Genomic DNA, 16,512 nt, shown 5'->3' with positions numbered 1-16,512 from the left:
CATGTTTTCGATAATCTGATGGATTTGTAAATGGTAAATGGACTGCATTTATATAGCGCTTTTATCCAAAGCACTTTACAATTGAGGCCTCTCATTCACCAGAGCAGTTAGGGGTTAGGTGTCTAGCTCAGGGACACTTCAACACACCCAGAGCGGGGATCGAACCGGCAACCCTCCGACTGCCAGACAACCGCTCTTACCTCCTGAGCTATGTCGCCCCTTTTGTAAACCCATAACTGCATTAAATCTGGGTTCTGATACCTTCTTACAGGACCTCTCCTTTCTATGGAAATAAATACATGGTTGTTGTGACTGATGGCCACCCATTTGATGGCTACAAGGAGCCCTGTGGCGGGATCAACCACGTCGTGACTGAAGCCAGAGGAATGGACATACAAATCTTTGGCGTCACCATCACGCCTGACCATCTGGTACACAGGGATTTCATGTTCACTACCACTTGGATGTTTCTTTCTCAATAGTTAATTCATCAGGTTCAATTCATATGATTTCACTAATTCACTAACTGTTGCTTTTCAGATAGATTTAATGTCATTGCCAGTCATTGCACTGGCATTAATGGAAATGACTGATGCACCTTTTATGACACGCATTATGAGCTGTCGCGAACTGCAGTGAGCAGAGGCAACATTCAAATGATGTTGCCTTTGTTGCAGTTTACCAGAGATGTTCACCACTTTTGTTTAAGTTTGTGTGATCACTGCCAATTTTAACACTTATTACATGAGACACATAAGGCTATTTCATCTGGACATTCTGTGAAGACCTTTAGCTTCCCACTTGTTCCAAAATACCTCAGGATGTCTGATATCTCAGCGCTCAGTAACAATCAGTGTTGTGCCATCTTTTTGTGATTTCAGGACAACAGACTGGGTACCATCACAACAGATGTTCAGTACAGATACAACCTGTCAGCAACAAGTGACAACCCGTCAATTGTCAGAGGGACCATCAAAACCATTCTCTCCACCATTGTGAGTTAAAGTCCCAAGCGATCAGTTTTCTATTCCCCCTGGATCCGGTTTTAAGCACCAATGACTGTAGCTATCTGTGTCCGCCAGGCATCATTTTGGAAAAGGAATTTCACAGGTCCATTAATCAAAATCTTTTTACTGATGTCCAGTATCACCCCATTCAAATGATTTACAAATCAGGGGATCAGCACATCACCTGCTCTGAACTAATGCCTGCTAACAAATGATGCACCTCTTGTAATTTTATCTACAGTGACTGATAAAATCTTATTTGTGTTCCCCCATGTTTCTCACATAGTACAAGGATTCAGAGACTTTGGTGAGTAGTAACCATAGACCCTTTCACGAAAATCTTGCATTGATTTTCTTGAATTTAACCCCAATGGACATTTAAATTAGACATTGGAATATTGTAATAATCATTTTAAACCGACTGAGGGGAAAGATGGTTAAATGATGTGAATTGTCATGATAATTCAGATGGTATAACTATCTAATCATTATTTTTCAGTGCTGCTCATATGAATGCAAGGTAATAACATTGATCTCCACATGTATGTTTACTAATCAGTCTAAGAGATGTTGATTTATTGGCACATTTGGCCTGTTGACGCAGCTTTGCTCTACTTTTTTGATTGACTAACACTTGTTTACTCTTGCTTTCTTGACAGTATAACACCAGTTTACTCCCTGCTTTTTTGACAGAGTAACACAAGTGAACTTTCTGCTTATTTGACTGAGTAACACAGGTTTGCTCTCTGCTTCTTTGACAGAGTAACACAGGTTTGCTCTCTGCTTCTTTGACAGAGTTACACAGGTTTACTCTCTGTTTCTTTGACAGAGTAACACAGGTTTACTTTCTGCTTCTGTGATTGAGTAACACAGGTTTACTCCTTGCCTCGTTGATTGAGTAAGACAGGTTTACTCCCTGCTTTTTTGATTGAGTAACACAGGTTTACTCCCTGCTTTTTTGAATGAGTAACATAGGTTGACACAGGTTTGATTCACAAACAGGTTTTCCTTCTTGTTCTTTGATTGCCTAACGCAGGTTTTCCTTCTGCTTCTTTGATACACAAACACAGGTTTTCCCTTTGCTTTTTAGATTCACTGACACATGTTTTCTCTTTGGCTTTTGGATTTGCTGATACATCTGGCTCTGGCTCTCAGACACAGATTTATTACCTGCTTCTGAAATTCACAGGCTGCTAGAGGACCACCCGGGCCACCGGGCGAAGAGGGGGAAACGGTAATGAACATTCAGCCAAATAGAATCACTAACACACGTCTTCCTACTTATACATGCGGCATCAGGGTTAAAAATCACAGTGTGAACCTTTTAATTTTGAACACAGTGTGTTTGCCATTGGATGACCACTGGGAAGTAGATTAAATGACAATGTGCTTGGGAAAGAACAGGAGCAACCTCCACAAATGTCTGAGCATAGTTAATCAAATAGATGCAGGTGCTGAAAGATTTGTTTGACAGAGTCCTTCAAAGGAATTCCCAGTGTGATTCATCCTATAAACACGTAAGGTCTTCTTTTTCATTTTCAGTTTAAAAGATTAACTGCATTGTCTCGAATGGAAAGAGCGGGGAACGTTACACTGTTAGCTAACACAGCATAACACAGAATTTTACAAGTAATCATGAAACTATAACTGAATTATCTCTGAAGTTCTTATGCCAGTAATTCTATAAAATGGTACTTTATATACACGCACTACTGCTGTGTCCTGTCCTGTCCAGTCATGTGGATAAATTGATTCATAGATAAATATAGGAAACATAAGCAAAACTGTAGCAGTGAGCTAAAGAAAATGCTCATATAGGTGTAATGTCTGACCTAACAATCTTTACAATCCGGATGTTTGTACAGTTTCTTGATGCAACCTTTACCACCCTCGTTGAATAGGCAGTGTTTTCCTCAAGCATGTTACAAACAAACATTTGATATAGCCACTTATAGGGAAAGGGTAAATTAGTCCAACACGCAAATATATACAGATGCTTGGAGTTTGGCTTTGACTGGTTTATACTTAACGCAAACCTGATCTATCTAGCATGTTAAAATGTACATTTAATGTACTGTACATTTGATTTTTATGACTACACAGATAGCATTGCCAGTTAAAAGATGAACTTTCCTTCCTCATGCAAAAACCAGAATTCAAAATAATAATAATAGTAAATATAGTGATAGTAGTAGTATATTGAAGTGGTGTTTGTCTGTTTGTGAGTACACAATGATGTACCTGTTGATCTATAATACATTGAAATGAATATGTAAGAAACCCCTCAATTATTTGATTTCAGAGAGTGCTGAGCACCCCAAATATATATCAAAAGAACTCAACCTTTACCTTGTTACTCAAAGACAAAGAAAAGTAACTTTCAGTTAGAGAGTATATAGAGGCCAGGGTGAGGTGATGACTGTGTTTGTAAAAAGTCACACTTTGCTGTTTAGTCCCATCATTTCCGTGAGCCCATGAACATATTTCCCCTAGAACATGAAACCATTTATCTTAGAAAGGAACTGACACTGGAAGACTGTTTGTGTGCTCATGTGCTGTGTGCATGCTTGTGTGTGAGTTGTGCTTCCTGTGATTTTTTATTCAAGAGTGGAGAGCAGAAAGCCAAAGGGCATAATCATGAGCACTGTCTGTTCAGATTCCAACTTGTTTGGACTAACGATTTAAAGCATCTGTGTGATGTGAATGTGTCCTGCAGATGTTGTCCCTTTGTTGTCCCTATTCAACAAAATTTATATTCTGGTGTACCTCACTCATTTAATCCCAGTGGAAGTGTTGTTTGCACTTTTTAAAAAATAGTTTCCTTCCTTTTTAGTTGTCTTCAGTAATTCAAGTTTCTGCCTCAATGCCGGAACCCTGAGTTCATTTGATGAGCTCCTGAAACCCAAAAATGCTTATAATTGTCCTTTCAAGAGTTACATTAATTCAATGATTAAAAATATATGAGCAATAAATGATTTAAGACAAGTTCTGAATCAGTCATGAAAATGATGTTTTTAGGGAACACCAGGAAGACAGGGAGTTGCTGGGAAACCTGGTGACATGGGGTCAAAGGTGAGTCTTAATCATGGCACGTGAATGATCTTTCAAGGGGAAACAGGGAATGAATTAGTGATGGACAGATGGCATCTGAGTAAAACTATAACTTGCAAAATAATGCATGTCACAGTAATCACTATTAGTTTCGGAATGTTACGAATACACCATATTATGTTCAGTGAGCATGACACAGCTTGAAACATTCATGGAAAGGAAGTAATCAAATTGGATTGTGGAAATGAACAGCGATTACATTTATGGGTTATTTTCAGGTTTTGGGAAGAATCTCCCTCTATTCCTTACTTCTGTATGCTGTAGCTGAACAGGAAAGACTGCATGAGTGAAGATTCTCATTTATTACATTTTAACCAAGATGTGTTCCTGTCACAGGGTGTCACCGGGGACCAAGGACCTCCAGGGCACAGAGGAGAGAAGGTTCAGCTCATTTCCTCCTCAGAGCATTTCTGCAAAATTGTTGGCATTTCTATATTGTTCCAAAGGTTAAATCAAGGATATAATTAACAATACATGGTAGTTCCAGGGTTCCATGGGAGAGAAGGTGGGGACTTTTCTCATACTATTCACAAAGTAAAACTTTATATTATTTTATTACAGATGAGTTTTAACAAGGAAATATAATTTAATTTCACATGATTGTTCTGGACAGTTTAATTTCTGAGATACATTTTCATGTTTTGTGTCTCCAAAAGGGACCCAGAGGAGCTTCTGGACAAAAGGTTAGTTAACTGATGAATTATTAATTTTTATCATTTCATGTGTCTGTTAATTTAATGAATAACTCAATCATCATTATATTTTACCCATTTTTTAAATAACAGGGTGAAAAGGGACATAATGGCATTGATGGAAAAGATGGCCCAATGGTTTGTTGTGCCTCTCTTTGGTCTCTTTGGCAAAGCAATCTGTGGCACAATCAGTGACCCTGTGTGTGTGTGTGTGCGTGAGTGAGTGAGAGAGAGAGAGAGAGAGAATATATTTATGAATGACCATCTTACACATGCAATCAGAGAACTCAAATTCAGGTTTACATCACATTTTTTTGCTATCGACTCTTCAATATACACATTTGTGTAATTGTATGACAGTTATACTTCTTACAGATGATAAAGAGAACATTCTCAAAATAAACATAGTTCTAATGATTCATTGCAGGCATAAATGCACTTTAATGCTATTTATCTGCAATCTAGGTGGTAAGAACTGACCCAAATGTGAATTACATGGAATTGTGCTTTGATTTTCATTCCAGTGTACTAGTTACATTACAGGCATTTGACAGACGCTCTTATCCAAAGCAAAGTACATAGTTTTCCCATTGGACTGTGGCAGGGGGGATTTTTTGCTTATTAGGGAGAAAGCGGAAATTCCCAGGAATTTCTGCTGAAAATTGTTTGGAAATCTTGGTCTGTCTTGGTTACTGCAACAGTGAAAAATTAATAAGGTCAATGTGGTCTTTTTTTCCCCTGAATGTTTTTGCCATCTTTCTCCCTTTCTCTGGAACTGACTCTGAAGTAACCACACCGCAGGCACATTTGCATACAAGCCAGTGTAGCTAAAGACAGTCTTGCTGTTTAACTGTGAAGTATACTAGTATACAGTAACAGTGGACTATTCCCTCATACCCATTTGCCCTACCTATTCTACATCTAACACTACTCCCTCAAACCCATTTGCTGCTAAAAGTACTACTGTACATTGTAAACCCTCTTTTGCATCTAATTGGTCCTTAACTTATTGTTGATTCATGTATTAACTTCTGCTGTTGGTTGTGACACAGATGATTTTCTATCAGATTGATACCATATATGCTTTTCTGTAGTGTAAGTCACTCTGGATAAGGGTGCCTGCTAAATGTCGAAATTTGAATGTAATGAAAATAAGAAATGTAGTCCTTAAAGCTATTTTAAAAAACTGTCATTCATTTAATAGCCTCACCCTATGGTGCAAACTCATATAAATATGTTGCACTTGCGTACCCATGGGAGCTAGAGTTTCAGAATAGCATAAGTTCTCTATATTTTCCATGTGGTTGCACTTTCACTGAAATTGTGAAGGACTTGCCTCACATTTGCTCATGTCTTTAGCTTTAAGATCACACTGTGGACAAATTGATCCTTCTGATGGTATTATATAGAATGGAGTTGGAGGGACTTGAGAGTTTAAAACACTTGTAGACATTTTTTCCTCTTTGTATAATCATAAGTAGATAAATATCATACATTTGACTCCCTTAAAATGTGCCATTAGTCTCAAATGCATGATTTAAAGCAGTTTTTTTTCAATTCAGACTATTTGGGGAGGAAACAGCAGAACTGATCCTTTTGGGTTACATCATTACGGTCATCTGAGGGCTATGTCGAGTAGGAACGGAAGAGAGAATTGCAACTGTTACCATCCAGACAAGACAAATTACAATGGGAAATAACAGGCTTGTGCCTCCTCACACAAAACATGAATGCTATTATGAAGATTGTGAGGAATAACAATCCTAATGTCTTGTTCTCTCATCTGAGCAGGGAGAGCCTGGTTCAGCAGGTCTTCAAGGTTGTAAAGGAAATGATGGGATGGAGGTGAGTTTATAAGAGGGTCCAACTACAAACCTTCCTGCTGCTCTTGTTCTTCATTCCTTCTGCCCCAGCCTCCCATCTTAACACTACTGCAACTCCAATCTCCTTCCACACCTTGTTCTGAATGCTCTAATCCCTCCTTCCTCCATCCTTCACTAGTTGTGAAGGTTCCACTGGTTCTCCTCACTGATGGCTGTATTTCCTCACTTCCTTTGTTCAGTAAGGATTTAAGAAGTACACACATATCTAATCCTCTCTAACCTTGCTATTGCCTGTGAAAGTAGTCTACTGTCATGGTCCAGTTCTATTTGGCACCAATGTAATGCCAGAAACTCTTGGCTTGGTTGCTCTCCAAAGGAGGCTGCTTGCTGAGATGTTGCAATAATCCAAAAACTGTTTTTCTTTTGTCCAGGAATACTATATTATGTTACCGAGAAGGACCATATTATGAAAATTGTACTTATCATATTATTGCCATACCAAATAATTAATGGTCATTTAGAATGCATTTCCAAAAATGGATGAAAACACAGTCAATAATTTTGGCAGATCGAAGAATGTTAGGGAGCACTCCAAACCTTTGATCATATACTTCTCTCCTCTCTGGTTTAGCCAAATTAAGCAAAACTATGTTTGTCTAAAGTGAAATGTGACATTTTCTCACTATTGTGGGTAAATGGCTTGTCAAAAGCATAATTTTTATTATGAGAAAAAAAATATGGTTTCTTTTGAAAGGGGGAGCCAGGTCCTCCAGGAGAGAAAGGAGACCCAGGCTCTTTTGGAGAACCAGGACAAAAGGTAAGTGTTCACCTTCCCAGTCACTGTTTGATGCCAATACAGAATATACATATGCACAATGCTGTGTTTTAGGGGCTGTCAAATTACTTGTCCTGTTAAAACACTGCGGGTCAGTGCTGTAAAGCACTGTCGCTAGCAGCCTCACAGGGCAAAGCATTGTTGCCTGAGTTGTCCAGGGAGTGAGGGCTTCTGTTGATGGGCTTATCTCTGCAAGAATGACCCCTTTGCTCAGTCCAGCACCTGGAGTCAGCCTGCACCAGAGGTGCATGAAATAGACTCCCCTAGTGGATTGACTGGACAGCTCAGCTGCTGGACTGCACAGTGAAATGAATTAGTGGTACACACGAGGGCATGTGTCTTTATTCTTCTAAACTGGTGGAGGATATTGCTGTGCATTCCAAATTCAGAGAAAGAATGAAATTATGCATACAAGTTCACACGCATTTGTTTATGCAGCAGAGACAAGCATGTGGACACAGCATTAATCTAACCTTAGTCAGACCATCCTTACTTCTTTGGGTTAAGTTGGTGTGGTTAGTTTAGTTTGCTGTGATTTGTTTGCTATGCAGGGTGAAAGGGGATCTCCTGGAATAGCAGGTGAATCTGGTGTATCTGGTGCCCCTTATTACTTTAAGGGGCTGATCTTTGTGTTAAATCTGAATGTGAATGACCTTAACTGCTGCATGGCTGATTTCTTTGGAAATCTACAAATGCACAATCACATCTGGTGGTGGTTTGTTTGTTTTTTCCGCCACAGGGCCAGAAAGGGGAGAAAGGTATTAGAGGGCCCCCCGGAATCAAAGGAGTTCAGGGGGATAAGGTGAATATCAGCTTGTGCCCTCCACTAAAACAGAGGCTGAGGCCACACCCCGGGCCGCAATGGGTACCAAAGAACAACAAAGTTTTTTTGTTTTTTTTTCCCAGGATGTCTGTTAAACATGAACTTGATAGAGTAACTATCTTGCACACACAGATGTTTGGGCTGATTCAGCTTTATGGTTGGTCCAGATGTATAAAGTCTTGTGTAATTAGTCTGAATGAATATCTGGCCACTGAATAAAGGGTTCTTGTGTCTATGTTAATCCCAGTGACATTATGTGCTTTAAAAATGTTATTCAATTTAGCAGTACTTCCTAGAAATATAGTACCTTAGTCACATTTTAAACTGTGGGAACAGCTGCGGCTTTAGTATGCATGTAGTAATTTAATACACTGAAACAAGCATTTAGCATTCTGTCTTATGAGGGCTGTCTACTTTGTGCCGGCTCTGCATGTCTCAGAATGCCCTTTGTATAATTTGTACAGGCTTATTTGTACAGGCACCCATATTTGTACAGGCACCCTTATATTGTCCCTGCCTCCACATTGTTATTGGGTAAGATCTACATGTCTCTAATCTGGTGTATCTGGTATCTGGTGTATAGGGGCGACATAGCTCAGGAGGTAAGAGCAGTTATCTGGCAGTCGGAGGGTTGCCGGTTCGATCCCAGCCCTCGGCGTGTCGAAGTGTCCCTGAGCAAGACACCTAACCCCTAACTGCTCTGGTGAATGAGAGGTATCAATTGTAAAGCACTTTGGATAAAAGCGCTATATAAATGCAGTCCATTTACTATCTGGTTCCACTGGAGCTAAGGTAATTAAACAACCAGTCAATCAAACAATCAATCTGAAACTAAGACCATCAGAAAATTCCTGTGTTGCCCTCATTAATTCCATTACACCTTAACCATATTTAGGGACTGCAGACAATCAGGTATTGGAAAACTGCCGTTGTATGCTATGTTGTCCCCATATCTGCAACCAGGGGACTAAGAAGCTTCTGGAATCTTGATGATAGAGGGGGAATTGACCTGTGACCCAGGGAATAGCGAAATATATGACTGATAGTCACTTAATTCTGGAACATCTCTTTGATCGCTTTGCAGGGAGACAGTGGGCCTGTGGGGGTTCAAGGTAATAAGGGGCACAGAGGTGATGATGTGAGTATTCTGCATGTATTGCCCTAAACTTGTGGTGGGCCATTGGGGCTTCATGAGCCTTTACTAGCATTTGACAGATGCTCTTATCCTCTTGGCTTATAACAAGTGGACCACATGCTTATATATCAACGAATCAAACCAGACAGTAAGGTGGTAGCTTGCCGCAATTATTTGTTCAGTTTATCGAGTTCTTTGTAATCCATGATTCCTTTACATTGTACAGTTTACAAAACCTCACTCTTGCATCAACACCAACATGCCTGACATGACAAGACATGAGAGGTAAATATGTGTGTGTAGGTTGCAGAGCAATTTCAGTGTTGCAGCTGTCGAATTCAGACCTTGTCTCACTGAAGAAATGCTTGTTTCCACATGTGACACATTTTTAGAACATGAACTCATTGACATGACATCCCTCACCGAGTAGAATTTAGAAAGTCTGTGAGTTTAATCTGAAGTACATCTCTTTCATTTAGCTTGCCTCATTATTTTCTATACTGGCTCTCAAAAGGTGATTGCCTAAATACATACTTGCACTTTCTGAATAAGTATTACATTTATGTCATTTCATGTAGCATATCCTGGTGTGACACATTGTTGCTTTGTAAGTTTATCTTTAAATTATATTATTATATTTGGAATGCTTAAACCCTTTATACGCCAGGTAAATCTCTGCAGATTACTGAGGATTTTAAAAGAAAGCATTTCACGAATCCACCAATGTTGTACAAATTCTCATTTGATATCATCGTGAGATTTGGTTGCATGTTTTTTGGAAAATTCTCATAGATCTATGTGTTTCCACATTTTACTGGTTGCTAAAAAGGTACAGTAATGAAGTCTGAATAATTATATGACCTATTTATGCCATTTACTGCACTCATCATCTCTTTCATAAAACATATTTTGTGATCTTGCTGGAGACATTCAGTGGTTAGCCAGCAGACTGCAGCAAAAGGAGGTTGAATGAGGATTAGGAGATGACCCATATAAGCACTGTAGTACAATTATGAACATAGTAAACACACATGCTGTCAGTACATACAGAAACCCTATGCAAAGCTACACATAAACACACATCCATGGCAGTATGATCAGGAAGATATTTTCACATGCATTTACAATGTATCTATGAAGCACATACATCAGGCTAAAGGATAAACAGTCTCTGCCTACTTTCTCAACTGGTAAACCCTATGGGATGTTATTAATGTGTCATCTGGCTTGTAGGATAGTTTGGAGGAGTCTGGGTTAGACTGGCTAATAGAACCATTCTAGGCTGATTGGCAGACTTGGCTATGTAACGATTTAGGCCTGTGCAAGATGGCAAAGAATTTGCTGTATGAAAACATGTTCAGACACACACCATCTTTGCACAGAATTTAAGAATCTCTTGTGATGGGTTTTTCACATCAGTGTTACTGCCTCCTCCAACCTGGAGCTTAATTTCACATCTCTATGTGCGCCATATTTCTCAGAAAATGAGAACCAGGCACACTGTACAGTATGTGTCGACGTTATAAATAAAATTTAAAATCAGCAAAAATACACGTTGTTCAAGAATGCGCCCATCCTGCCAGCCTTAATATTCAAATGGAGCTTTCCTTTCACTTATGATTTACAGAGGTGTATTCATGATTTTAAGCATGTGAAATATTATATATTATAGGCAATTCCTCCATTTTCACTAAATGGGACATACAAAAGATATATCGCTGTGCATAAAGTATAGAAAGGTAGGAAAATATGAAATGTCATATTTGTGATTTCTACTGAAAATGTCTCCTTTATTGTTTCCCAGGGGGACTGTGGTATGCCTGGCAAGCCTGGTAAAATAGTATGAGACTTTCCATTAGCATCAGAAAGTGAGATTAATAACAAAGCTGATGACATTATATTGTCTTCCAATCATTTTTGCCAAAAACATTTGGCTAAAATCTTGCTGAAATACATCTTCATTCAGAATGTTATCATTATCTGGTCGTATATTAAAATAAAATTATAATCTTGTTTATTTAAGGGGCTGATCTTTGTGTTAAATCTGAATGTGAATGACCTTAACTGCTACATGGCTGATTTCTTTGGAAATCTACAAATGCACAGTCACATCTGGTGTTGGTTTGTTTGTTTTTTCCGCCACAGGGAGAGAAAGGGGAGAAAGGTATTAGAGGGCCCCCTGGAAACAGAGGAGTCCGGGGGGATAAGGTGAATATCAGCTTGTGTCCTCCACTGATCCTCCACTAAAACAGAGGCTGAGGCCACACCCCGGCCGCAATGAGTACCAAAGAACAAAGTTTTTTTGTTTTTTTCCCAGGATGTCTGTTAAACATGAACTTGATAGAGTAACTATCTTGCACACACAGATGTTTGGGCTGATTCAGCTTTATGGTTGGTCCAGATGTATAAAGTCTTGTGTAATTAGTCTGAATGAATATCTGGCCACTGAAGGAAGGGTTCTTGTGTCTATGTTAATCCCAGTGACATTATGTGCTTTAAAAATGTAATTCAATTTAGCAGTACTTCCTAGAAATACAGTACCTTAGTCACATTTTAAACTGTGGGAACAGCTGTGGCTTTAGTGTGCATGTAGTACTTTAATACACTGAAACAAGCATTTAGCATTCTGTCTTATGAGGGCTGTCTGCATGTCTCAAAATGCCCTTTGTATAATGTTTACAGGCTTATTTGTACAGGCACCCATATTTGTACAGGCACCCTTATATTGTCCCCGCCTCCACATTGTTATTGGGTAAGATCTACATGTCTCTAATCACCAATCATTACATCACAGTTCTCATTGGAGATTTCTCTGAGACCTTTGGTCACCTTTGTTCCACAGTAATGCAAGGGAGGGGGCTTGTTAAACTGAATGCATTTCTTCCTCCCAAGTACTCACCCACTGCTCCCTTTCCTCCCCCAGGGTGACCCAGGTCCCACTGGACCTCAGGGGCATGAGGGGCCATCTGGAGCCGTGGGCTCTCCTGTGAGTCCATCCAGGCATTTTGCATTAAACAACTGCAGTGGGAAAAGGTGACACAGTATGGAATTTGGGAGGCAGCTGCTGAGAGCTCTGGCCTAGTGACATGAGGGCCTGTGGTTTCTAATACCAGATAGGAATCCTGGCTTCTTTTTGAGTCATCCTGTTGAAAAAATACAAACTTGGCCAAATATCTTTGTCATTCATTGGCCAAATGTAAAAATAGTGTAAACTGTGTAAATCAGAGTAAATAAAAGGAATGAAAATAAATGTTTTTCATGTATAGACAATTTATCTCTGTCTCTGGATGGCTCCTGCAGGGTCTTCCTGGTGTTTCTGGACTGAATGGTTACAAGGCTCTCCGGGTCCTGAGGTAAGGATGATGCGGAAATTATTCACCAAACCTCATTGTGCAATGGTTGAGTAGCTGACCTCATAATCTTAATATTGCAAGGGATACTCATTGCAGACACTCTTATCTGGAGGAGTACACAGAAAAAAATCTTTGTACTCCATTCATGGAGCTAGATGGGTTGCTCAATCAATTCAGTTTTAATACTTTGCCCAAGGGTGAATCAAACTGTTGAGTTACAAGCCCAATGCCCAATGCACCATTCACCATGCTACACTGTGCAAGGACTAGACAGGAGCATATGCTAAGCAATAAGTAATTGTTATTATTGAGCATGGCATTGCTTATATGAAATTGTTTATTATGCTTTTGCAGAATTATGCAATGTATTATTTGGCCTTCAAATTGCTTTTTTCTCTGACTTTTACATGTTGAATATGGATAATGATCATGTTTATTTAATGACAGTTGGAATTGCTCTGTTTTAAATTACCATGCTTTATTTCTGAGATCTGTTTTCTGTGCAAATCACCCCAACACATGTAAAATGCTTACACATGTGGCAATTATTCAAACAATAATGTCTGTTGGGTTACAGAAAAATTTGGCCCCGTCAGAAAAAAATGCTTCATTCTCAGTGATTACAGTCCGAGGCAACAGCATTTTTCTGCACTAGTCAGTGACACCTTCTACTGTCTGTTCTCATGCTGCAGGGAACCAAGGGTCCTTGCAGACAGAAAGGCCCTACTGGAGATGCAGGTCCTATGGGTGAGAGAGTGAGTGTTCTTAAGAAGGTTCTTCATTTGAACTACAGGTTCTGTTTCCATGGGTAGTCAATTCCACGGTGGGGTGGGTTGAGGTAAAAGAGGTGAAAACTGTAAAAACCATGACAAATTCATCTTGATGGTCTGGCCTTTTAAGAAACACACCATGGAATCCAGTAAAAGTTTTACAAGATCTCTGCAACAGTCACAACAGTGGGATAGTAGGCCTGTTCTGTGTCTCAGGTTAATTTGGTAGTGGAATGACTTCCCTCTCTGAAAACAAAGTCTCGTTCTTGCTTTGAGGGCTTGTTCATATGTATTTTTCTCATTAAAAAATGAAATTTTATAACAATACAAAAGTAATCGGTTACTGGGTTACTAGCTACTGTTACAGTGTGTGAATCCACCTCATGGTCTAGTGTCAAATTCTCTCATTGCTAACCTGCCACCACAGGGGAGGAGGGATATTGTACTTATTACAATTCAGCAACTCAAACAGATGTGTGCAATACACCTGTATCAACTGCACATGAAAATCCAACACAGCTGACTGATTTTGTTTTGACAAAGAATATTGCTACAATAAGAGAAGCCTAGAAATACTATTTTACATTTCACATCTGGAGGAAGAAAATTAGAAATAGGTTTTTGTCCATTACAACTTTGTCCATTCGTTGGATGTACAATTTGTCACCAGCAAGTAGCAGGAGACTGATTTTTCTTCCTTTCCTTGGTCAATCCACAGGGGGACAATGGAGCAAAAGGGCAAGGACAAACTGGATATGCGGGTTTCCAGGTCTCCATTTCCATCAGTAGACATCCTTTAGTTGTATGAATAGCATCATTGTCATCATCATCATCATAATTGCCACCATCTTAAAAGAATGGGCCAAATTCTGTATCTCTGCCTTCTCCTCTCACTGACAAGAACCGTTGATCCATGCTCAGCCCTTCCTGGAATATCACATGCAAAAATACACTGACTATCGATCAGTTTTGCTGAATGATGCAGCTTTGCTGAATGGTGCAAGGAAGTGGAACTCTGATGCAAACAGGAATTATAATGGGGGCTCGGCATAAAACAAGCTCATGTCTGATTATTGCTAATGATGACAAATTGCATATTAGCGACTGCTTGTTTATGCTGGAGTGAATTTTTTAGGATCAGGGTCAATGATAAGTGAGTAGGTCGGATTGTGTCTTGGCTCAAGGCCCAGATGTTTTCACTTCATCATTAAAGCGCTGAGTGAGTCTGGAGGCACTTTGGATAGAAGCGCATAACCGTAGTCTTGAGATTTGAAGCTGGAGAGCACAGCTGTGTCTGTGGTTTACATAAGAAAGGGTGCCATTAAGAGTCGACTCTGTTAGAGGTTTCTGGCAAACAAACCTGCCCTGAACATGCCTTTCCTCTCCCTCTTGAGACATCCATAACCGTACATTGAAACCAGACTTTTTGGTAAAGAGACCAATATGAGGAAATTCCTTCAAATTCTTAGTCTGCTAATAACATCCTTCAGTGTTTTGTTCTAGATGTTCAGTGATTGGTGTCTGTAACATGATGGCTGATTTTCCTGTATATTATCACTTGCACTGTATATTTTTGAGAAGAATATAAGGTCGTGGGACATTGCTTAAGGTTTTATTTTCAGTTTCTTTTGCCAGAGTTGATGCCTGACACACAATTTAAACAATAGATGTATAACATTTTACAGGGATTTCCTGGTGTACAAGGCACTCCAGGTCTTAAGGTAAGTATTTTAACCGTAATTAGCCTTGATGGCTCATCTCTATATTACACCAATGATCACCTTTTTCTTTGTGCATTTTTTTTTCCTCAAACTGTTTTTTTAGAACATTTTTACAAAATGAAAAACACACAAACAAATCATCTGAGATCACTATATTCAGGCGAACCCTGAACATAGTGTGCACACACTTAAGTAATTAAAGGAGTGCACGTAATGTTTAGTCCACTTCACAACAAGCTAACAGGAAGATACAGAATGAGCAAGGCAACTCTAGATTGACAGGTTCTGTTCTAAATTACTGCTGCCATAATAAGTAAAACATACAGATACAGACACATTCACTCACTCAAATATTTACTGAATTCATGAATGAATCATAGCATTTATATAGCATTTTTCCGAACGCTCAATGTGCTTTCCAGTGATGAGGGGGAACTCAGCTCACCAACCATCAAAGTGTAGCACCCACCTGGGTGAAGAGCGGCAGCCATTTTGCACCAGAACGCTCACCACACAATAGCTAAGGTGGAGAGGGAGAGAAATTTTTTCAGCCATTTAAATTAGGGGATGATTAGTTGGCCAGTTTGAGAGAGCCAGGTTGAGAATTTAGCCTGGAAACCTGGGAACGCTCTACTCTTTGCGACCAGTGTCCTGGGATCTTTAATGACCACAGTGAGTCAGGACCTCAGTTTAAACTCTCATCCGAAAGACAGCATCTCCTACAGCACAGTGTCCCCGTCACTGCATTATAATAAATTATGAGCCAAGAATGATATCAAACCTTGAATTGGCATTTTGAACTGAACCCAGTTACATTTGTTTATCTAGTTTAACACTGATTTTAGACCACGCATATCTTTTGTGATCCATTTCATGAAAATTGATTAATCCCGCTTATACACTGGTACCACTACAAATCTTCATCTGCTGTGTGTTATGTTTCTGTGGTGTGTGATTTGTGCCCAATGCCTGTGTTTCCTCTTCCTCTGACAGGGCATCCAGGGTTTCCCTGGATTGAAGGGAGATGAGGGACTGCCTGGCGACAGAGGCAATGACGTGAGGCCTTTTCCCATATTTTTTCATTCTCTGTCTATTTCCAGTCACAACGTGTGGGGGGCAGAGCTGTTGTGACAATCACCATACTGACTGACCCTATTATGATACTCGGAAATGATTTGCTTTAATCTATGTACTAAACACTGGGATGGCACAGTGGTGCGGTGGATAGTAGCAAGAAGGTCA

The 16,512-nt window shown here is 39.6% G+C and overlaps 1 protein-coding gene across 1 annotated transcript in view; it reads left to right on the top strand.

Annotated features, from left to right (window-relative positions):
• The window catches only part of LOC135260667 (uncharacterized), a 47,798-nt gene that overhangs the window by 18,938 nt on the left and 12,348 nt on the right, over positions 1 to 16,512 (top strand). The window contains 21 exon segments of the mRNA XM_064346501.1: positions 272 to 431; positions 882 to 995; positions 1,294 to 1,314; positions 1,507 to 1,527; positions 2,197 to 2,241; positions 4,026 to 4,079; positions 4,455 to 4,499; positions 4,775 to 4,801; positions 4,904 to 4,948; positions 6,602 to 6,655; positions 7,388 to 7,450; positions 8,208 to 8,507; positions 9,376 to 9,429; positions 11,509 to 11,634; positions 12,305 to 12,412; positions 12,727 to 12,779; positions 13,472 to 13,511; positions 13,514 to 13,534; positions 14,268 to 14,318; positions 15,235 to 15,270; positions 16,264 to 16,326. Of these exon segments, the coding sequence (XP_064202571.1) occupies positions 272 to 431; positions 882 to 995; positions 1,294 to 1,314; positions 1,507 to 1,527; positions 2,197 to 2,241; positions 4,026 to 4,079; positions 4,455 to 4,499; positions 4,775 to 4,801; positions 4,904 to 4,948; positions 6,602 to 6,655; positions 7,388 to 7,450; positions 8,208 to 8,507; positions 9,376 to 9,429; positions 11,509 to 11,634; positions 12,305 to 12,412; positions 12,727 to 12,779; positions 13,472 to 13,511; positions 13,514 to 13,534; positions 14,268 to 14,318; positions 15,235 to 15,270; positions 16,264 to 16,326 (1,501 nt within the window).

The sequence above is a fragment of the Anguilla rostrata genome, chromosome 1 (genome assembly GCF_018555375.3).
Source record: "Anguilla rostrata isolate EN2019 chromosome 1, ASM1855537v3, whole genome shotgun sequence".
In the NCBI taxonomy this organism is placed as follows: domain Eukaryota; kingdom Metazoa; phylum Chordata; class Actinopteri; order Anguilliformes; family Anguillidae; genus Anguilla; species Anguilla rostrata.
The sequence above is the reverse complement of the archived record's forward strand: the minus strand, read 5'-3'. Positions and strand labels throughout refer to the sequence as shown.